At 46.4% G+C, this 23,138-nt stretch overlaps 1 protein-coding gene across 1 annotated transcript; it reads right to left on the bottom strand.

Moving 5' to 3' along the window:
- Positions 1–5,199: 5,199 nt before the first annotated feature.
- Positions 5,200–8,475, bottom strand: PRND (prion protein 2 (dublet)). The gene is made up of 2 exons (XM_011975240.1): positions 8,384–8,475; positions 5,200–5,929 (listed from the first exon to the last, which is right to left on the bottom strand). Exon 2 carries the CDS (start codon positions 5,916–5,918, stop codon positions 5,388–5,390), a length of 531 nt encoding a protein of 176 aa, XP_011830630.1. The 5' UTR covers positions 5,919–5,929; positions 8,384–8,475; the 3' UTR covers positions 5,200–5,387.
- Between the last annotated feature and the right edge of the window lie 14,663 nt (positions 8,476–23,138).

Genomic DNA, 23,138 nt, shown 5'->3' with positions numbered 1-23,138 from the left:
AAAAAGAAAAAGAAAAAGAAAAGAAAAGGAATGTAGAATCTGGTCCACTCCAAACCTGCTGAAGCAGAAGGTGCATTTTACCAAGATTCCAGGGAATTTGTGTGCCCATTACAGTTCAGTCCAGGGTACAGGGATGACACTTGAGTATTGGAGGACGAGCTCTTTTTGGGGGTCGGCTTCGTGCTGACCAGGAAGGTCCCTTTAGAAGGGGCATGGTCAGTGCATGGGGCTCATTTCAGTCTGAGGCCTCTCACCCAATGCCAGAGGAACAGATTCCCCTACCCTCTATTTGGGGTCTGGGGCTCAGTGTGGGAGGGAGGCCTTGGGGCTTTAGTGCTCTGGGGGTGGAATCTCGGTCGCTTCCCCGTGCATGCTCCTGCTCCAAAGTGAGGCTCCCTAAAGCCACGGGCCCAGGGGAAGGCTCCCATTTGCCAGAGGAAACAGCTGAGTCTATTTTTCCGGGGCAGTCTTTGGATGATCTGGAATGTGCTTTGAGATTTCTCAAAGGCATAGTATTTTAGTCTCATTTTTGCAGGAAATATCTGAGCTATTCCCATTTTGTAGGGATGCATTCCCAGAGGCATGACGGTTGGGCTCCTTTTTCTTCCACTGGGGAAGCTGGATGCCCACTGAAGTGGGGTCCTCTGCCAGCACTGAGGATAAGGGAGGAGGAGGCCCTCGCTCATCTCTGACTCGTGGTCTCTGGGTAGACAGCAAACTCTTAGCCTCTGGTCTGAGCCAGGCTCACCAAGAGGTCTGTTCCTCAACAGAGCAGTGTCTGAGCTGGAAAAACTGAAACTGGTCATGATGCCAAGTCTGTGTAAGTCTTCTTGATCACTCGCCTGGCAGGTGTGGTCTGTGACAGTGCTGCTTACACGAGGGCACACGAGCCCTGCTGTCACATTTCAGTAGAGACCCTGGTAGACTCAGGATGTGGATGTGCCATGCACCAACACAGAGACAGCTTAGGGTACACGTGTCCATCCATCTACAGCCATGACGAAAAAAGTCTTGGGTGAAGGAACAAGATGTGTCCACATCATAGGTACCATGTAGGGCCTGGAGTCCTTGACCCGGTCAGCCACCACCCCAATCCAGTCACTTGTTGTCAGAAAGCTTGAGGTAGAGAGTGCGGGCAGCTCAAGACAAACTTAAGGCCACTGCTTGGGACACCCTATTAGGACCAGAGGGTGGAGTTTCTAGACACTGTCAGGCATATCTTAAGCAAGGTGGGGTGTGAGGGGCTCCAGGAAAACGCTGATTGTCTGCCAGAGCCTGGAGGGGAGGAACAGCATGGGCTACTTTAATAGTGTTCTCAATTCTCTGCTCCTTTTGAGCTTTTGGATCTAGAGGGTATTCTGGCTGGAATGCAAATACTTGCATGTGTAATTTTAGTAAAAGTCAGGAAAAAGGCCAGGGCATAACCTCACCTCAAGCCTTCCCAGTGGCTGGGGTGTGTGGAGCTGTGCAGACACACCACCCTCTGAGTTGGAAGCCCGTCCACTCACTGCCTGTTTTCCAGGCTTCTCAGGCAGATGTTTTGGGCCAGGGACCAGGTTTAGAATGAGAATTGCTAACAGTTTTAGGAGGATTTTCAAATGGTCCTCATGGCCAAAAGTTTTAGAGAGCTTTAGGTGTGCCATTTGCAAAAGAGAGAAGATGCTTAGGCAACATTTGTAGAAAAGGTGGCTTCTCATGCTTAGATGACAGAAACTGTTCCAAATTAATGCCATAAACAGCTGGTGGGAATAGGATTTGCTCCAGCTATGTGCGAACATAACCCGGTCATGGCTGGTAAAATTTAAATTACACACGGGCTTTGTTCCAGAAAATTTGCACGTGTGAATCTATTCCACAGAAACAAAACTACCAGACTGCAATGTAGCATGTACAAGGATGTTTATTGTTTGCAGTGGCAAAAAACTGGAAGTAATCTGAAGGCCCATCAACAGGCAATGATTCAATCAATCCGTACATCTGTATTAAGTGAGATTATATAGCAATCCAAAAGCATGAGCCAGCTATCTAGATAGCTGTTGTTCCAAAGAGTTTCATGATGCAATGTTAAGTTAGGTAAGCCAAATTGCAGGTGAATAAATATTTTACATACATAGTACTTTTAAAAGGCATAATCAAGTTAAAAAACCCTCACTTATGTATCTGAGCACAGTTAAGGTGGAGGCTGGAAGGAGGGGGCGGGACTAGGGACAATGGGTGGGGAGGAAAGAAAACAAAGAGTAAGCAGGGCATGGTGGCTCACCCCTGCAATCCCAGCACTTTGGGAGGCCGAGGTGGGTGGATCACCTGATGTCAGGAGTTCGAGACCAGCCTGGCCTACACGGCAAAACACTGTCTCTACCAAAAACACAAAAACAATATTTCTGAGCTTGGTGGTGGGCACTTGTAATCCCAGCTACTTGGGAGGCTGAGGCATGAGAATTGCTTAAACCTGGGAGGCGGAGGTTGCAGTGAGCCAAGATCATGCCACTGTACTCCAGCCTGGGCAACAGAATGAGACTCTGCCTCAAAAAAAAAAAAAAAAAAAAAAAAAGGGTATAGAAAAATGAGTAAAAAGCATTGAATGAAGTTAAGTAAAAATTTAGAATATGAAAGTACACCTTTTTTATTGCGCATATGAACGTTTATATATGCAAATGGTTAAGAACTAGGAAAGTACAGGGGAAACAGCAAACACTGACTCAATCAGATGCTGGGATCGTTGTATTATTTTGGTTTGGAATATCTGTTGTAATTTTCATGTCACTTTTACAATAAACTTATATTTTAGAAAGTCACCACTTAGCAGGGACTGAGAAAGCAATGATTGGCAAAATTATTCACACTGCAAAATGACGATATCCAGAAAAATTCCGAAGCCCCTCCCAATGCCTTGCACATAGTAGGCACTCCATGCCCCTTTGCTAAAGTGAAAAACCAGGGTCCCTAAGCCTTTTATTCCACCCCATGATTCATCTACTTGAGCAAGAATGTTCAAGCACACACGCTTTCGATTAAAAGCTCCATAAACACATTTTGCATTTGAATCACCGTGTACACATTCACGTCACGCCCCACTGAAATCTGGTTGCTGGGACTATTAACAGAACGAGAAAAGACAGCAATTACAGAAAATAAACGACATCATGACCTAAGCGTTTTCACATCAGAAATGAAGTCATTTGGCTGACGTGGCTGCACGTGCTGTTGTAATTAAACTTAGGAGAGCGAGGAAGTGAAATGTCAGTGTCAGCCTCTGAGTACTTTTTCTTTCTTTCTCTCTTGCCATTGTTGTTATTTTTTAAATTAGAAAGCAGGAAATAAGCTTAGAGGATATGTTGTGTACTTTTTTCTTGCTCTCTGATCTAAGAATTAACAGGACTGTGGAATCAGAAGGCGAGTGTAGCGCTGGCAGCAGCGTGAACCCCAGTCCTGGCTGCAGGGTGGAAGTCTCCTTCATGTGCCCAGTGTAAGGCTGTTTCTTTGCGCTGCTCTGCCCCCAAGTCCTCCGCTCACTTTCAATGTTAAAACCTTCCAAATGTGTCCTTGAGAAGAACACTGATAGCCGAGGGGACTCAGCACAAGAGATGCCCTCATCAGCACTCATGTTCTGAAATGCTTTGGATAAACTGTCTGATAAAATGCATGTTCCCCCCTTACAAACTCTCTTTAAAGGAGAATTGATAATATTCAGTGGCTGTTTTCTCCAAATATAGTTCAACAACTCCTGGGAGTCTCTGAGAGTGGCCTAGAGTGCCTGTAGGAGCCTCTTAGAGCATTCAATTCATTGTTTTAAATTTAAAACAGATTTTAAACATTATTCATATTTTGTTATATATATTTTTAGCTAATAAGGTGGTGTATCAATTCCTGCTTATGGCATGGATTGGATTCTTTATTGGGTCTCCTTAAAGACACAGTTTTGTTTCTTTTTTAACCTTTTTGGTGAGTAATTGGATTTTTGTAGTGCTAAGTGGTTTACAGAGATGATGGCCTTCACCAGGCTGTCTTGAAAGAACTGAGAGACTTTGCACAGAACACAGATATAAAGGGATTATATTTAAAGATACTCGTATGGGTGCACATAAAACATGCACGTAGGTTTAGGGGACATTAGAAGCAAATATGCCATTAAAATTTCTTTTTTTTCTTAAATATATGCAATGTTTCAGGGATGGGAACAGCAAACACTTACCCTTCTTTTGGAAAAAAAAAAAATCTAATCCCAGCACTATGGGAGGCCCAGGTGGGTGGATCACCTGAGATCAGGAGTTCGAGACCAGCCTGGCCAACATGGTGAAACCCAGTCTCTACTAAAAATACAAAATTAGCCAGGCATGATAGCACGCACCTGTAATCCCAGCTACTCGGGAGGCTGAGGCACGAAAAGTGCTTGAACCTGGGAGGCAGAAGTTGCAGTGAGCTGAGATTGTGCCATTGCACTCCAACCTGGGGGACAAGAGTAAAACTCCACCTCAAAAAAAAAAAAAAAAAAAAAAAAAAAAAAAAAAAAAAAGAAAGAAAGAAGAAAAAGAGAAAGAACTTATTCATGCCACAGACATATCCTGCTGTATATGTGGTCTGCTCTGGGAATCAGCTTCCAATATTTCCTTACAATATGATTTCTGGGCCTTTGTCTAGCTTTACTTCTATTTTAGTTTAATTCCTTTATTCTATTTTAGTTTAGTTAGAAGGATTAAAATAGCCTCCATGTACCAAAGTACACAGCCACCAGCTCAGGTGTTTTCATTTATTTCTAAACATGGAGCTTCCACAATTTCATTAGAGATACACGTTTGGATGTGGGTCCCTGTGAGCCATAAAGTGATCACGAGACAGCTCTGGAATTGGACAGAGCAGAAAACCTGGGGTTAGACAAGCCAGGGTTGAATCCTGGCTCTGCCACTTTCTAGCTGGTGATGCAGGTGCACTACTTCAGCTCTCTGAGCCTCAGTTTCCTTATCTGTAAAATGGGAATGCACCTACTTCTAAGAGTTGTTGGGAAGTGCTGTGAAGCAGGTGGCACAGTGCCTGACGTGTTCTTCTCATCAAGCAATTACTACTAATCTAGTAGTAGTAATGTATTCAGGGAAGGGAATAGCAAGCACTTACCCTTCTTTTGAAATAAGATGCTTTGCTAGGGACTAAGAATGGAGTGATAGAGACGCTCTGCTAGGGGCTGAGAATGGAGTGATGGAGAAGCCACAGTCCCCCATCTATCAGAACACAGGCACATACCAGGGCGCATATGTGGGAGCGGCATTTGCAGTGCGAGTGCATCGCCGCTCCTGGGCACCTTCAGAACATGCCTGGGTTTGGGGGAGAAGAGCTGGGTCACTTGCGGGGATTTGGTTGCTGCTGCGCTCTGCACTACCAGCCTCCTGGCAAGCTTATTTCACCATGAGCCAGACGAAAGCCGGCAGGCAGAGGAGCACTGGCTGGTGCATGGTGACCCGAAGTCCCGCGCCCCTCTCCAACCAAAACTCGCAGCGCTTGAGGGAGCAGAGCTCCTGGACCAGCCGCCAGAGGACCCGCTGGTGGAGCTTGTTGTCCGGCTTCTGGAACTCCCCCTGGTTTGCCGCCTGGGTGGCGTTGATACAGCCGGTGACAAATACCTCCTTGGTCACGTTGGCCTCGGAGCAGCCGTCGTAGTGGATGCCATCGGGGAACTGCCAGTAGTTGGCCTCGTAGTACCTGTTACCCTCCGCTCCGAAGTCGATGTTGAGCTTGCGGCCTTGCTTGATGAAGGCTCCCGGGCGGTTCTCAGCCACCTGGGCCTCGGTGATCTGGGCAGTGCTGGGCAGAGCCTTCCGGTTCCACTTGATTCTGTGCTTAATGCCCCTGGCCTGGACCACGGAGAGGTGGCTGAGGAGCAGCATGCAGACAGTGGCCAGCCACCACCGGCTCAGGTGCTGCCTCATCGTGTCAGAACCTGCCAGAGAAACAGCAGGGATCAGCTCCCAACCAGGCTCCCCGAGCTCCCCTGCCCCCTCCCGAGTGCAGGAGACTTTAAGGAAGGAATTGTATCCTTGTGCTATTTATGTGGTCTCAAAAGCATAATTGTTTCCCCATGTTTGGGCTGTGCAAGGTTAACTCGAACACTGAGCTCCTTTGCTATTGCTAGGATTACATTCACTTAGGGCCCTGGTCCTGGTTTTCCTAGACAGACAAGAATGGCAAAGGGCAATTACAGAGGCTTTGAATATGCATGGGAAATAAAGGAGTGGTGACTTAATACATGTAAGTTTTCTTTGATACTCCCAAGTCTTTCAAATCAAGAAATCCCTGGGAGGAAAATACAATAGAAGAGTTGGAATCAAATGCTTGTGGGCATGGACTATGTGTGTTTGTGTGTGTGTGTATGTATATATGCATATACATATATACATACACACACACACATATTTTAGAGATAGAATCTGGATCTCACCCTGTTGCCCAGGCCTCAGGCTGGAGTGCAGTGGCATGATCATAGCTCACCGCAGCGCTGAACTCCTGGGCTTAAGCAATCCTCTTGCCTCAGCCTCCAGAGTAGCTGGGACTGCAGGCGCACACTACCACACCCAGCCAATTTTTAAATATATTTTGTAGAAATGGGGTCTCACCATGTTGCCCAGGCTCAAGTGATCCTCCCACCTCAGCCTCCCAAGTGCTGGGATTACAGGCACGAGCCACGGTGCCTGATTTTAGATTGTATTTTTAATCTCCCCTCTTTGTTCTTTATTGCCGTGAGCTGGCACTGTCTTGGGTGCATTCTTCCATCCATTATGAGGAATTCACTGGCTGCTGATCCTAAAGGCCTTTGCAGTAATGAGAGAGAGAGGAGGAGGAAGGTGGGGGAGCGGGAAAGATGGAAACGTAGTAAAGGGACCCCTGTCTCCCCTATGTCCAGGGGTCAAGTGCGCTCCAGGCATCATTTCCAATCTCACGCCTGGGGGACATCTGCTTATCCTACTGGCTTTTTGTTACATACTTTCTTCATGCCTGCCACTGTGTTAAGCCCTTCTATGACATTGCCTAACTTAATTCTCACATGAGGTAGGTGCATTATTATCTCCATGTTATAAATGTTGTCCTGGGATTCAGAGAAGTTAAGTAATTTACCCAAGGCTGCACAGGGGGGAGGTGGCAGACCTGCACTGGGCTCTGTCGAATGCTGCACTGCATGTGTCCACTAGCCATGCCCCACTGCCCATCTGGGTTTCGGGAGAAGACAGTGTTCACACACTGTGCTTTTCACTCACTGGGCATGATGCCCCCTGAGCTGGACAAAGGGCAAAGGGCAGAGCCCTTGAGGAATTTTGGAGAAAACGAGATGAAAGGGAAGACAGGAGGGCCTGGGGGAACACCAGGAGGGTCTTGGGTCAAGGTGGCCCTGGGACATCCGAACGCTGCCACTGATGTCATGGAAAAGCCCTTCACCCCACCCCTCGAGGTTGCCTGTCACATTCGGCTCCTGGAACTACAATAGCCACCGGGAAATCCACTTCCCAAGGCCAACTGTCAGGGCATTCCAGCACCTGGGTCTTTGTCTGTGTGGATCAGGGAAACGGAAAGAGTTCCCAGAGCGGAGCTTGCCTAAGCTGTCTCCTAGGCCAAGATTTACTGTGAGGCCGCGGGGCTCCAGAACTGGAGGAGGCTGACAGGGAGCTTGTTTAGCTCCTCACACACCCTCCACCGCTCCCCCTGCAGCATCTCTAAAAGTGGCTAATGTTCTTCCGTTAAAATGTTCAACTCTGATGCCACATTGGTCCTTATATTTAAAAAAAAAAAAAAAAAAGGCAAAACACAGCTGAAGTGATCTCTAGAAGCACACCCAGTCATCTCTAGAAGCCTGCGAAGAGGCCTCGCCGACCTTTCCTTGCTCGGAGACATCGCCTCGTCTCTGTCCCAGGGTGGTCATGAGCACCTGGGCCCCCTCACCCCACTCTCTCTGCCCCCTGAGCACAGTCAACTCAGACTGGCTTTCTCCAAAGAGATCCAAGCACGAAGCAAACATTCATTAGTCTCCTAAATAGCGGGCCATACTCCATTTCATTCTTTTTTAACGAGAAATCTTAAATAAGAACAATGGTATAACAGATCATTTCAGGTGAGTCAAATAAAAATAAAAGCACAGCATTCTTGAGAAAGAAATTAATTTTCATAGGCAGAGGCTTAAAGGCAAAACAAAATCCCAACCAACAAACCTAAAGTAGCATTTTATTATAGCACCAGCTTATAGAAAGGCAAGCCCGGTGGTGACTGAGTATCCTCGCAAGTCTCCCCTGAACTTGGGACCGATCCCCGATGTGGGAGTAAGGAAATCCTTGCATGATTTTCAGTCCGGAGTAAAGCCTTGATAAGCAACCAGCAACCCTGACCACAGAAGTGGCCCCTCACGTACCTTGGCTCTCTCTGGAGCGTGCCTCTGGAGCCTCGAGCTGCACAGTCCCCCAGCACACCCTCTTGGCAGCCAGGTCCGCCCAGCTATATAGGAGCTGCATTCCTGCAGGTCTCCAAATAAGGCAGCCCTTCCCTCCCTGGCAGGACCAATCAGGGCTTCCTGGACCACTCCTTCATCTTAAGAAGGGTGGACCTTCTCATCACACTTTACTAAGGAAACTATGTGAAAATATTGATGAAGTTCAGCAAGACTGGAGAGGTGCCTTTTAGAATTGGAATTAGGCGTGTTAGAAGGAAAATGCTTTTCCCATCAATATCTATGACAGATGTGGCTTCAACAAGCCTCGCTGGACATGCATAGTGTCCTGCACCTAAAGGCCAGCCTCGGACAGCAAAGGAGTCTTTGCTGACAGCCTCTGTGGGGGAGGTTTAGCTCAAAAAGAAGGCAAGCGTTCACCTGGACCACCACGCCCCGACGGTGGGACCAACAGGGTGTGTGTGTGTGTGTGTGTGTGTGTGTGTGGCAGGGGGTGGGGGGATCACACTTTCATCGGGTAATGGGGAAACAGGACTGGTAGGTATGGAGTGGAAGACACGTGAGAAGACTTCCTGGCATGTTGGACCGGGAATGCTTGAAGGACTGAATTATCCCAAAGGTCAATACAATTAGTACTGCAAGGCAAAGTTAAAAGTGAATTATGGAGGCAAGTATGGGGCAAGATTTTCCTGTAAACAGAAAGCGATTTTTATGCTGAACGTGAATCCCGTCAGTGTTCACGGTGGATTCGCGTCAGAGCACTTTTGCAAACCAAATTAAACCGTTGTTACCAAGAAGGCCAGCAGAGGGCGCCAGAGAGCGGACAAAGACTGCAGCCTGTCGGTGGGAAACCCGGGCTTCAGGGCTCTGGGTGGATTTGGGGCCTCCAGTTGGACCTTTCTCTCTCTTCTGCTTTTAACATTTGTTTCATTTCCCCACTTCTTTGTTTTTAAAGAACTTTTCTATTTCCTTTCTAGAACCACAGACTTTTTGTGCTTCTGAATACACACAAAACAGAAACACAGTAGTGTAATCTTAGCACAGACTGTTCGCAAAATGGAGATGAAAAAATAAAAATCTCCTGATATTTCAGTACCCAGAGACAAACGTTAGGACAATTTTGTTTAACATATAGATGCTTAGGGCCAGAGTGTTTAGAGCTAGAAAGGACTCAGAATTCTCTGGTCCAGCTCCTTTGCATGGTGAGGTCACAGGCCCAGATAGGCTCAAGGTCACCCAGCCAGGCTGGCAGTGCAGCCTTGGCGGGCTCGTTGTCCCATTCTGAACTCTGTGTACTGTCCCCCTGCCTGTTCCCACCAGACACAATCATCTCCAGCCCCCTCCATCCCTCTTCCTCCTATTCTCTTTCTGAGTAGGACTTTACCCAGAGAATGGTGGGAGGTTGGTTTAGAGCTGACGTGGCTGCAGATTCCTCTTGTTAGTGAACAAAAGGCTGTTTACAAAGGCACAGAGGAGTGTGGAAGACTGAAATTGCTGGAGAAGCAGGGAGGAGCTCTGGAAACTGAAACAAGGCAAGAAAACAATGAGCAGATGTGGAGAATGTGGAGCTGACCCAATCCTGCCTCGCATCCCCCTTCCCTGCCTGTAAAGATCAAACAGGCCAAGGAATTAGTGTGAGAACATTCATTTCTTCAAAAGAACTGAGAGACCAGGGCCAAGTGAATTATACTATGTTACATAAAGCGGATTACATTATATAGTCTGGGAAATAGAATTGTGTATGGATCATCTTTGAGAAAGCAGGGAGAATGAGATGGAGACCAGGGATCTGGGTGTTCCATGATGCAGGGGTCTATGATATAGTTCTCTAGAACGTGTAAATAATAGAAAATTATGCTAATTTCTAAAAAAGCAGGAGGGAATGGCTGAATTCTAGAATGCATGAATGAGTCATTATTTGATCAATTTCCAGCTTTGATTAGACCTTGGACCAGTTTGAGAGCATTTATAAGTGAATACAGTGATCGTTTGAATACAACCTACCAGGCCAAATGAACTATACCAGGGAGGTTACTGTTTGGGAAGATGACCCACCATATTTGTGCCAAGAAAGGAAGAACACAAGAAGGATAAGCCAGGTTCCGTTGCTGGCCCATGGCTTAATGGTAGAGAAACAGTTGAAATGTGATTTGGAAAATAATACTTATTTAGCTGTGTAGCTACCTAAACAGCTGTTACAGTCCGAATGTTGTGTCCACTCAACAACTCATATGTTGAAATTCCCACTCCCAAGGTAATGGTACTAGGAAGTGGATCTTTGGGAGGCGATTAGGTCATATGGGTGAAGCCCTGATGATTGGGATTAGTGCCCTTATAATAGAGGCCTGAGAGTGCTCCCTGTCCCTTCTGCCATGTGGTGACACAGTGAAAGATGGCCATCTATGAACCACAAAGTGGGTTCTCACCAGACACCCAATCTGTTGGTGCCTTGATCTTGGATTTGCCAGCCCCTAGAACTGTGAGAAATAAGTATGTGGTGTTTATAAATCATCCAGTTTATGATATTTTATTATAGCAATCTGAATGGACTAAGGCAATAGACATACTTAATTTTTTCTTTTTATTCAAGTCTGAGGTCCACACAGAAGGTGCACATATTTGCAATGTCCAGCATTATGTTTTTTGTTTTGTTTTGTTTTGTTTTTTGTTTTTTTGTTTTTGGTGTTTTTTTGATAGAGTCTTACTCTGTCGCCCAGGCTGGAGTGCGGTGGTGCCATTTTGGTTCACTGCAATCCCCACCTCCTGAGTTCAAGTGATTCTCCTGCCTCAGCCTCCCGAGTAGCTGAGACTACAGGCACGTGCCACCACACTTGGCTAATTTTTTGTATTTTTAGTAGAGATGGGGTTTCACCGTGTTAGCCAGGATGGTCTGGATTTCCTGATCTTGTGATCCGCCCGCCTCGGCCTCCCAAAGTGCTGGGATTACAGGCATGAGCCACCACCCCCAGCCCAGCATTATATATTTTTACAAACTAAACACACCATTGTAACCTACACCCAGATTAGGAAACTGAGCATGACAGCACAAAGCTTCTCATGGCTTCTTCATGTCATGATTCCCTCCCCTATACTGACCACTCTCCTGAGTCCTATGCCATAGGTTAGTTTTGTCTGATTTTGTATTTCATATACATAGAATTATATAGAATATAATCTTCTGTGTCTGTCTTTTGCTCAAATTACATATTTGAGGTTCACCCACACTGTGTGTAGTTATAGATCATTCATTCCATTGTGAGAATTTTCCACAACCTACTTATCCATTTCCCTGTTGATGGACATTTGTGTGGTTTCTCATTTGGGATCTTATGAATAGGGCTGCCGTGAATATTCTTGCATGTTCTTCTTGGTGCCCATATTTCTGTTGAATATATACTCTTAGGAGTAGATTTACTGGGTCGTAGAATATGCCTATTTTTCAGCTTTGATGATCTTAGAATTTGGACTATAGCTTTTCAAAAATCTTAAATTCACCCTCCTTTATGGTTTGCCCACTATTCTCCTCCCAAACCCAGCCAGGAGTCTCCATGTGGTTCCCTTGTCACTTGGCGCAGAGCCTATTACTGTAGTCACCGGAGCCTCCCATTCACACATTCTGCTGAGCTCATAGAAGTTGAAAGACTGTGTTTCATTCACATGTGTTTGCTTGGCACCTAGCACAGTGCCTGGGATCTAGATGCATCTAGATTCCCTTTATCCCTTATTGGTCGGTGACGCATACCAGAGGGCAGGCTCAATGGTCCAAATCGCAGTTGGTTGGAATATACAAAAGCAGCGAGAGAACATTTTACAGGGATAAGGGAGATAGTTTTACAGTTGTTACTGTTGTTTTCTTAAGTGCAGCATGTTGAAGACCTGGTGGTAGTTGAAGTTCTGTGGCACAGAGTTGTTTTAGAAGCAAAACAGGAGCCCAGAGGGTGACCGCAGGTTGAAGAGGCAAATGCCGTGCATATTCATGGATCATTTCCTCTGCAGTTTTCTGCCCTTCTGGTCAGAGTGCAGTCAGTGTTTGGAACTTGCCTGTGAGGAATTGACTCAGGGCAGGGAGTGGGGTGGAGTAAGGGGAGGATGGGAGGGAGGTGAGGAAGGATGGGAGGTGAGGAAGAGCAATAGTCCTTCTGGCTCAGCCGAGACCACTGAAGCATTTCTTCCTCTCATGCAGGAATCACCCAGTGTATGTGGAACAGGATGTTTGTAGGTGAGAAGATAGAAGATGGGGAGCCACTGAAGGCTTTGGGCGTGTACAGGAGGAAGGCTGTGTTTTAAGGTGATCTGTCTCTCGTGTTGTGCAGAAAGGAGAGGCCCAGGAAAGGGCAGAAACGCCCACCTGCAGACCCGAAGAAGGGCAAAGAATGCCAGACTCAGCCACCACCGAGTTCCTCATTTAGCCTCCCCATCACTTTGCTCCTTGTCTGTGATGTTTTTAAAAGCATAATTAACCTGATAAGTTGTTCTGCAGTTTGTCATCTCTCCCTAAATACATAGTAAAATGTCCAAATGGAGAAAGGCATCCCCCAGGATGAGGCTACCTGGACCAGATGAGGGTCCAGTTCTTATTGTGTCAGAGTGGGGACACCTGGGTTGCTCAGGTTGGTGTTCATTCTCAGGGGAGCGGGTCCCAGGGTGCTGCACAGAGAGCGAACATGAGCCAAAGACATGAGTTCTAATCCCCAGCCTGCCACTCTTGGCTTTGCAGGGCTTGGTCATCGTCAGTTACAGGGGAGCTTTGGCCTTCACTCTCATGGAAGGTGATTTCCACCTCAGACAATAAATGGTAAATTTGCTGGGCATCTTTGGGGTGGCATAAGTTTATACTGAGAATCAGTTTTCTCATCTATGCAGGGGGTGTCATGCCTGCTGCTCCCATCATTGTTATGGTTGCTGCTTATCAATTGCTGCTTGGCACAGTTGAAACCGCAGAATACAATACAAATCCTTCCCTGAAATAGTGTAAAGGGTAGTAAGCTCAGGCCTAAAAGCTGCTTTGAATACACAGGTATGTGCTAACATGTTAATTAGTGGCCTGTCAGAAATATTAATGAAGCACTGATGGTTGTGAAGACAACCAAAGAGGTTCGTGCCAGAGGCTGTGGTTGCCCTTGGCCAGGAGGAAGTCCAAAGCACTGTGGAGAAAGGGATGGATTCAGCAGGGGAAAGTCTTTGCCAAGCCGCAGAGCCAACCCAAGTGGAAAATGCAGGGAGAGGTCACTTCTTGGTGGTGGTGGCTACAGGTGAGATCCGGCAAAAGGCGGGAATGGGGACCCAACGTATTGAATGCTTTTATTGAAATATAACATAATATAGAAAAATGCACGTGCCATAGTACAAAATTCAGTAGATTTTCACAAACTCAGTACCCTTAGGTAACCAGCAGAATATTCCCACCCCCCTCAATGGTAACCACTGTCTTGACTTCTAGCTTCCAGGCTGGTGTTTCACCCTCCTTTTATACAAATGGAATCAAGCAGTATGCATAATATGCATTGTTTTGTAGCTGGTTTCTTTTGTTCAAAATTATGCTTGTGAGATTTATTAATATTGTTCCCTAGAGATGTTATTATTGTTTTTTTAAATTGCTTTTTAATTTTTAATTTTTAGAGACAGAGTCTCGCTCTCTTACCCAGACTGGAGTGCAGTGGTGCCATCATGGCTCACTGTAGTCTCAAATTCCTGGGCTCAAGTGATCCTCTTGCCTCAGCCTCCCAAGTAGCTATTGACTACAGGCACATGTAGTCATAGTGGCTATTTTTTTTTTCATTTGGTAGAAGTGGGGTCTTGTCATGCCGCCTAGGCTGGTCTTGAACTTCTAGCCTCAAGGGATCCTCCAGCCTCAGCCTCCCAAGGTGCTGGCTTACAGGTGTGTGCCACCAAACCTGGCTGAGATATTATTTGTGAATTCTCATTGCTGTGTGGTATATGGTTGTTTAAAAAGGTCATAACTTCTTGATCTGTTCTTCTTGGGTTATTCTTCATTTGGGGCTATTGTGAATACAGTTGCTAGAAAATTCTTAGGCATGTCTCTTGATGACTATAAGCTCTCATTTCTGTTGGGGAAATACTCAGGAGTCAGAATGCTGGGTCATAGGATGGGGTGTGTTCAACTTTAGTAGAACCTGCCAAACAGTATTCCAAAAATTTTCAACCAATTTAGATTCAACCATGCAAGAGGGCTCTGGTTGTACCACAATGACCTGTTTCATGTCAGCTTCTCCTGTATACATTTCTTTTAATTCTCCTACAACCCTGTAAGAAAGGTGCTTAATGGAGAATTTTTGTTGTGTTGTTTAAACAAACAATTACAACAGTTTGGTAAATTATTGTATAAGAACAAAGTATAAATATTAGAGAAGAGTAGACCTAACTCCATCTTACCAATTGCAGGGGTTCTTAACTGGAAGGGGGCTGTCCCTGGACAGAAATTGGAAAATACATGAACTTGGATGGGAAAAACCAATCACATCTTTATTTTCACTCACCCCTACCTGAAATAGAGCTTTTCCTCCATGAAGAATGCAGGTAGCAACTCACAGTAGCATTAGCCGTACCCGTGATTATAACACCACTAACAATCACAGATGCTTTCATGCCACATTACAGGGAGGGTGACCAACGGTCCCAGCTCGCCAGGGACTGAGGGATTCTCCAGGACACAGGGTTCTCAAGTGCCAGTTTGCCAAAGGTGGAGGAAGTTTCCAGGACACAGGATTTTCAGTGCTAAACTGGGAAAGTATGGTACAAGCCAAGACAAGTTGGTCAACCTAATTCCAGGCGTAACAAATCTCAAAATATCCTTTACACATATCACTGTTACATTATGTTTGTTATTAGGCTCACCTCAGTATATCTCATTTAGTGAGTTTTTAAATATTTAAGTTTAGTGAGCATTAACATATTTTGATAACTATATTTTAGTTTAATCAGTTTATGTTATAACCTATGTATCTTATTTTATGCATTTAAAACATTATACTGAGCAGGATTCATAGGCTTCATCAGGCTGACATTTCAGATTTCAGTTGGGTCCTTTTTTTTTTTTTTTTTTTTTCCGATGTCGCCCAGCCTGGAGTGCAGTGGCCCAATCTCGGTTCATTGCAACCTCTGTCTCCCGGGTTCAAGCAATTTTCCTGTCTCAACCTCCCAAGTAGCTGGGATTACAGGCATGTGCCACCACACCTGACTAATTTTTGTATTTTTAGTAGAGAGAGGGTTTCACCATGTTGGCCAGGCTGGTCTCGAACTCCCGACCTCAGGTGATCCACCAGCCTCAGCATCCCAAAGTGCTGGGATTACAGATGTGAGCTACCATGCCTGGCCTCAGCTGGGTCTTGATGTATACATTAAGAGTTTGCCAGCTGGAGATAGGGATCGGGAAAGACATTCTAGGTGGAGGGAACAACATAAGCAGAGGATTGTAAGCACCCTAGAGGTGGCTCAAGAGACTTTAAGGTATGGATTCATGATGAGTCTGAATGATGAGGTTAGTTCTTGGAGACAAGTGAGGCTGTGCAGTGGGGAGTAACTCATTGCAGGTGCCCCCGTGGAGGACTGGCTTGCCAAAGAGAGTGGGGTGGGGAGGAAGGAACAGAATGGGAACAGCGCACATCTAGGGTGTCCCAATGGATTTGTTTTACAACTGTTTCTGCCCTGCAAGCTTTTCTATCCAGCTTAGCTTTGTGGTCCAGGAAAAGGAGGAATAGAGCTAACATTTGCTCAACCATGCATTCACCTTTCCATCTGCGGATAATGGCAATTACTGTGGGGCAGGAGGGGAGTGATCCCTTCAGCACAGGGGCAAGCATCTTCGTAGACCACGCCCACCTCCACCATGGAGGTCCTTGATTTGAAGGGTTGACTGGTTGTTCTCTTCCCTCCACGGTAGCTGCCACATGGAAACATTGCTGGTTTTCCAACTGGACACGAACCAATGCCTCACTTCCATCTTCTCTGCTCTCCCGACTCCATCTGGAAGTGCCACGCAGGTATGTGATGACACACAGGGAAGGAGGACTGGGTATAAATGCAGGTCAGGGAAGACAAGGCCAAATGCCACACGATGACTCAGAAGGGACATCTGGGTCTTACAGGATCGAGCAAGGCCTCTGAACATAGCAAGTAGGTCAAGTGAGTAAGGCAGAGAGGCAACGTGGGCAGTGAAGAAGCTGATGCTCCAGCAAGGCCCCCCGCCCCGTCACAAGGCCTGGTATTCACACCACCTAGTCTTGCCAAAACAGCTCAGTGTGTGACAAGGGTGTGTCCTTACTCATCAGCATAACTTTCCTGTGAGGTGGAGAAGGAACAGCTGGGCAGACGGAGATGTCAGGAGAAATGCCGTCTTTAGGAAAAAGGATAGACTTTCCACCAGGTGAATGAAAGGCGTGGAAATAGTCTACATAAGAAGTAGACTGGATAAAGAAAATGTGGCATATATACACCATGGAATACTATGCAGCCATAAAGAAGAATGAGATCATGTCCTTTGCAGGGACACGAATGAAGCTGGAAGCCATCAGTCTCAGCAAACTAACACAGGAACAGAAAACCAAACACTGCATGTTCTCACTCATAAGTGGGAGTTGAACAATGAGAACACATGGACACAGGGAGGGGGACATCACACACCAGGGCCTATTTGTGGATGGGGGGCAAGGGGAGGGAGAGCATTAGGACAAATACCAAATACATGTGGGGCTTAAAACCTAGATGACAGGTTGGTAGGTATACATGGCACATGTATACCTATGTAAAACCTACACATTCTGCACACGTATCCCAGAACTTAAAGTAAAATAACAAAAAATAAAAAAAAGAAATAGTCTATATGAGAAGTAATTTATAACCTAGTAGAAAAGGCAGTACTAAACTTGTCACAAAAACAGGTGCATGAAACCACTTCCCAGACCCCTGAGCATTTATTAGTTCACCAATGGTCCAGAGTTTTTTCTTGAGGAAATTTTAGTACTTTAGATAGAATAAAGTGGACCACATTTCTGCCGCATATGGGCAAAGGGCCTATTCTCCTGGTAACGATCCCATCAGCTCTTGATACCAGCAGGCCTTGTAAGTATTACATATCACAGCAGGGGCAAGCAGGTTTTAAACTCAGCTGCTCCATAATTAAACATTACTGTGTTCTTTTTCACTTTTCTTACCTTCTTAAGGGTCAAGAATCTCATATTTCATTTTTCAGCCTTCATTGATTTAAACTTCGATTTTGTAACCAAAACAGTCTTAGGACCAAGTGTCTAGAAATGTGCTAGACCTAAAGCTATTTGTGCTTCTCTATATACTGTTTTCTGGAACACTCGTGAGAAAAGCAAGCGGGCAGAAATGTTATTACAACAGATTAAACCTCAATCAACTGCCTAACCCTCCCCCTACCCTCTCGTCACCTCTGTGCTTAGGTAGGTAATTCTGTGCTTAAAAAAAAAAAAAAGCATCATCAGCCAGGCGCTGGGGCTCACACCTATAATCCTAACACTTTGGGAGGCCGAGGCTGGTGGATCCCTGGAAGTCAGGAGTTTGAGACCAGCCTGACCAACATGGTGAAAACCCATCTCTACTAAAAATACAAAAATTAGCCAGGGGTGGTGGCGCGAGCCTGTAATCCGAACTACTCAGGAGGCTTAGACAGAAGAATTGCTTGAACCTGGGAGGCAGAGGTTGCAGTGAGCCAAGATCACGCCACTGCACTCAAGCCTGGGTGAGACTCTGTCTCAAAATAAATGAATAAACAAAAACAAAAATTAAAATTAAAAAATAGCCCCATTGGGGTAATTCGCGTAACATGAGATTCACCACTTCAAGGTGTACACTCAGGGATATTTGGTACAGACAGGAAGTTATTCACTGATTGCTACCATTTAATTCCAGCACATTTTATCACACCAGACTCACACCAGACAGAAACCCTGTACCCATTAGGAGTCAGTTCCCATCCTCCACCTCCCTCCTACCCCTAGAAACCACTAATCCACGGTTTGCTTCTACAGATTTGCCCTTTCTGGACATTTTATATAAATGAAACCTCCTCGTGTGTGGTCTTTTGTGACTGGTTTCTTTCACTCAGTGTAATGTTTTCAGGGTTCATCCATGTAGTAGCATGTAACGGTCCTTTATACCTTTTTATTACTGAATAATATTGTCTGGTCTGTGTGGTTTTATAATGAAGGTTGCCCCTCAGCTTGGAGAATGCAAATACTCTGCCATTTTATATTGTGGTTTTACTTTTGGGAACTGGGAGAAGCCTACTTAAACAACATTTTTGTTGTCCAATTACTTACTCTTTAGGGTGATTACGTCAGGAGCAAGATGGTGTTTTTTTTTCCTCGCATTTTCCATAACTTGGTGGTACAGAGCCAAACAGCCCGGTTTGTTTGTTGGATTCATCTCCACCTCCTGGCAGCCTGGGCGAATGTGGAAGCTCGAATGTGGCTGGTCAAAATCAAATGTGGGCCGGGCGTGGTGGCTTCTGCCTGTAATCCTAGCACTTTGGGAGGCCAAGGTGGGAGGACCACTTGAGCCCAGGAGTTCGAGACCTGGGAAACGTGGTGAGACCCCATCTCTACAAAAAATGTTTAAAAAATAGCCTGGCATGGTGACACATGCTTGTGGTCCCAGCTACTTGGAAGGCTGAGGTGGGAGGATCGCTTGAAAAGGGGGAGGTCAAGGCTGCAGCGAGCTATGATTGTGCCACTGCACCCCGGCTGGAGTGACGGAGTGAGACCCTGTCTCAAAAAAAAGAAATCAAATGTGTAACAGAACCACAATGGACCTTTTCCTTGGGAGGCAGAGAAAAATCTTACTCTTAAAATTCTCAAGCTAAGAATGGCCTTCGACAGACTTTATGTGGGGGATCTGGGCCTGATCACACGTGGAATCATTCCTTCGTTCTTTTTTCTGTTCATCAAAGGTCCAGAGCTGTTTCTTCAAGAAACAGCTGTGCTGGATGACCCTCATTGGAGACTGGAAACCTTCCTTTGGGATGAGTCTGGTCCGCAATAAATGTCTTGCTATCTGTGTGATAGAAATAGCAACCCCAGCACTTGTCATTCCTTCACTGAAAGGCAGTGTAGAGAAAGAGGTCTTCAGATTGGCTGGTGAGAAAAGGCCTCTTCCAGGGGTTGGGGTAAAAGGAGACTCAGAGTCATTCAGGGAAAAGAAGAAAATCAAAATTATAGGCTTCTCATTGTATTCTCCAGTCTGTGAGTCCGGACAGTGGGCGAGGCCAGTGGGTACCCAGCTGGAATGACTTGGGCCTTTGAGATCCTCTGATACTCTCTGCGGTGCTTCGCCTGACCTTGGACTTGGGGCCTCAGGAAGGTGAGTCTCGGCCATGAAGAAACCTGAGTGGACACATTCCATGTGTGGGTAGCTGCTGTATGCAGGGTGGTGGGCACGCCCAGCATTTGGAATTGGGCAACATGCAGGAAGGGGACCTTGCCAGTCTTTCTGTAGCACCCACTGAATTACAGCCAACACTCCCGGCTTTATGTTAATTAACTTCTAATCAGCATAACTCCATACCAGGTGTGTTTGCAGTGTATTTGTGTGTGGGAGGAACATGATCCGGTGTAAAGTTTTGGATCTTCCTAGGTCTGAGCCAAACTAAACCAAGTTGGTTGATCATGAAACTCTTCACTTTGTGCCAGACTTAGGGATGTGGTGGCTGGACTTTAGGAGCTATATCCAGAATGGAAACATTGTGATTTGCTCTGCCATGGGCACTATGAGGTAGGCACCGCTGGTGATCCTAAGGTGAGTGGTGGGCCCTGACCCAGTCTGTGCAGGGGAACACAGTGACTCAGACGATGGCATCTTCATTGTGAGAAGCATGGGGAGTGTGTGAATGTGGGGTCTATGTGGAGAAGCCAGTGTCTCAGGCACAGGGAGCAGCACTGCCTGGGGCCGCATAGGACAGGACAGGCCTCAGAGGCTAACTCGCTACCCCAGCTGGCCTGTCAAAGCTTCAGGAGATGAGAGACCAAGGAGCAGCAGCTGTTGGAGCCAGCCGCAGCTCACCGGGGCAGGATGCTGGGGCTTCGCCCCACAGGTCTTTGATTTTGGAGGGGGCTGCCCCTAAGAATTCCTCAGCATAATTTTGAGTTTCTTTTAAGTCTGAACATGAAACTACTATACACACCTTACATGTGCCACCTGGAGCCCCACAAGGCCCATATTCACCTTGGAGAAGCCACATAGGGCAAGACACAGTGGCACGTGCCTGTCATCTCAGCCACTTGGGAGGCTGAGATGGGAGGATTGCTTGAGCTCAGGAATTTGAGACCAGCCTGGGCAATATAGCGAGATCCTCTCTCAAAAGAAAAAAAAAAAGAAAGAAAAGAGAAGCCATATAGGTGAAAAGGCTACCTTTCTAGTCCTTTTATCTTTGAAATATAGGCAATTTCTACAGAACAAGCGAGTCTGTTAAGGTTCAGGGAAATTGGGGATCCTGAGGGTGAAAATTTTGCAGCAGGGCGTTTGAGACTTCCTGAGAGAGAGCCCTTCCTCCCCCAGGAGCAGTCAACTATCTTTAGTTCTGAAATAAGCTCCTGCGCTAATCCTGTTGTCTGGGTCCAGAATTGTGTGTGAGAGGCAGCACTGAGAGTTCAAACAAGGAAAGGGAAGACTCCCCTGCCGGGTGCCTGAGCCCCAGCGCTTCCCGAAGCTCTTGGCCAGGGTTAGAAGAGCTCTCCAAGATGACCTGGACCTCTAGGTCCTTGTTTCTCAGAGAGCGGTCCTTGCACCAGCAGCATTGCATCACCTGGAAGCTTCTAGAGCTGCAGAATCTCCAAGCCCACCTCAGAGCTATGGCCTCAGAACCCACATTTTCATATGCTCCTCAGGTGGTTCCTGTGTACATCTGAGTCTGAGAAGTGCCGTTCTCAAGTGACTGGGCACCATTTCCAAGTTTAACTAAATCTGTCACTAAGGGTGGGCTTCAGGCCTCGGCTGTGCTTCACCATTTTCAGACAGCAGGAGTTAGTCACCTCCTTGCACCTCCATTGGCATTCACCCCTAGAGCTCCTAGCTCTCTCCTCCTCCCAGTCAGGATCCCCAGGCTCTTATTCCCCCGGCAGGTGTCTTTTGGTCTCCACAGCAGCTTTGTGAGTATTTCAAGGTTGGGGCGGCTTCTGCTTCTTTTGCATCTTCCTGCTGAGCAGTGGTTTCCATGTGTCCTCTCTGCACCAGCAGCATCAGTATCACCTGGGAATTTGTTAGAAACGCAAATTCTCAGGCCCCACCCTGGTACTAGGGAACCAGAAACTCTGGGGACAGGGTTCAGCCATCTGTGTTTAACAAGGCCTCCAGAGGTTTCTGATGCAGACTCCAGTGTGGGAAACCCCAGAGCCTTGCTACAATGCCAAGCACAGGACCGGCAAAGCGTCACCCAGCAGCATGTTAGAAACACAGACCTCCAGTCACGACCTGCAGATTCAAGTGCACATTCAAGTTCCAGGAGCCCTGCTGCAGGCAGAGAAGGGAGGGGCAGTTCGACAGAAGCACAGGCAAGGCACGTGGACCAGCTGCAGCTTTCCTGAAGAACATGGGTGGGACTCAAAGGATGGAACAAATGATGGACATACGTGGTTATTAGCTCAGGATGAGCTGAGTCCTAGGGGAGGAGTTCCCTAGCCGGGAGGAAGTCACCTTTCTTGGGTGAAAATGAAGCACAGAATGCTTAGATCAGTAGGCAAGGTCAGGCTTTGCCTGGGGAAGCTCAGGTTCTGGCCGGGATTAAAGCTCCACTTAGAGTGGGAAGCTGTACAGCCCCAGATTTCCCTCCAAACACAGACCGCTTTTGGTCTTGACCCCAGTTGGGGAGGGGGAAAAACAAAGGCAGTGCCTGGCTGTTCTCCGAAGAACACTTTCTGGGGCATTGAACTCAATTATGCTTATGCTGGTCATTTTAAAATGGTTTTCTCTTCTCTTATAGTAAAAATTCCTTTTGCATAACTCACACAAGTTTGAAATAACAGAAAGAAAACATGAGGCCTGGGAAAGATACAGGTGGATATTATTCACTTTGGTCCTACAAATAGCTATGCTTTGAACATTTTAAGTCTCCTCAGTTGACTCGTTTTGAGAAATTATTATAGACAGGTAAAGAAAAGTTTATTTTATTTTATTTTTTTGAGACAGAGTTTCGCTCTTATTGCCAGGCTGGAGTGCAACGGCGTGATCTCGGCTCACTGCAGCTTCTGTCTTCTGGTTTCAAGCGATTCTCCTGCCTCAGCCTCCTGAATAGCTGAGATTACAGGTGTGTGCCACCACTCCCAGCTAATTTTTTGTATCTTTAGCAGGGATGGGAGTTTTACTGTGTTGGCCAGGCTGGTCTTGAACTCCTGACCTCAAGTGATCTGCCTGCCTCGGCCTCCCAAAGTGCAGGGATTACAGGCGTGAGCAACTGTGCCTGGCCGAGAATTGTATTTGTCATTCTGTTTTAGTAGTTTTGTGGGTGATGAGGTTTCAAGGAGTTGATTGGTATCTTTTCATCTTTAATACAAAGCTGATCCTCTGATCACTGCAGGAGGTTAACATCGTATTGTAAATTTTTAAAAACTTCATATTTTCCTGATGCCTTGACATCCTACAAACAAGCAGTGGGCACCCTGTCCAGGTAACCAAGTGCCAGTGTAATAAGGCTGGTCCCTGCCACAGGTTCCACTTCTTGTCTTCTCCTGACTGTGACTTAGTGACA

The sequence above is a fragment of the Mandrillus leucophaeus genome, unplaced genomic scaffold (assembly GCF_000951045.1).
Source record: "Mandrillus leucophaeus isolate KB7577 unplaced genomic scaffold, Mleu.le_1.0 Scaffold101, whole genome shotgun sequence".
NCBI classification, from domain to species: domain Eukaryota; kingdom Metazoa; phylum Chordata; class Mammalia; order Primates; family Cercopithecidae; genus Mandrillus; species Mandrillus leucophaeus.
The sequence above is the reverse complement of the archived record's forward strand: the minus strand, read 5'-3'. Positions and strand labels throughout refer to the sequence as shown.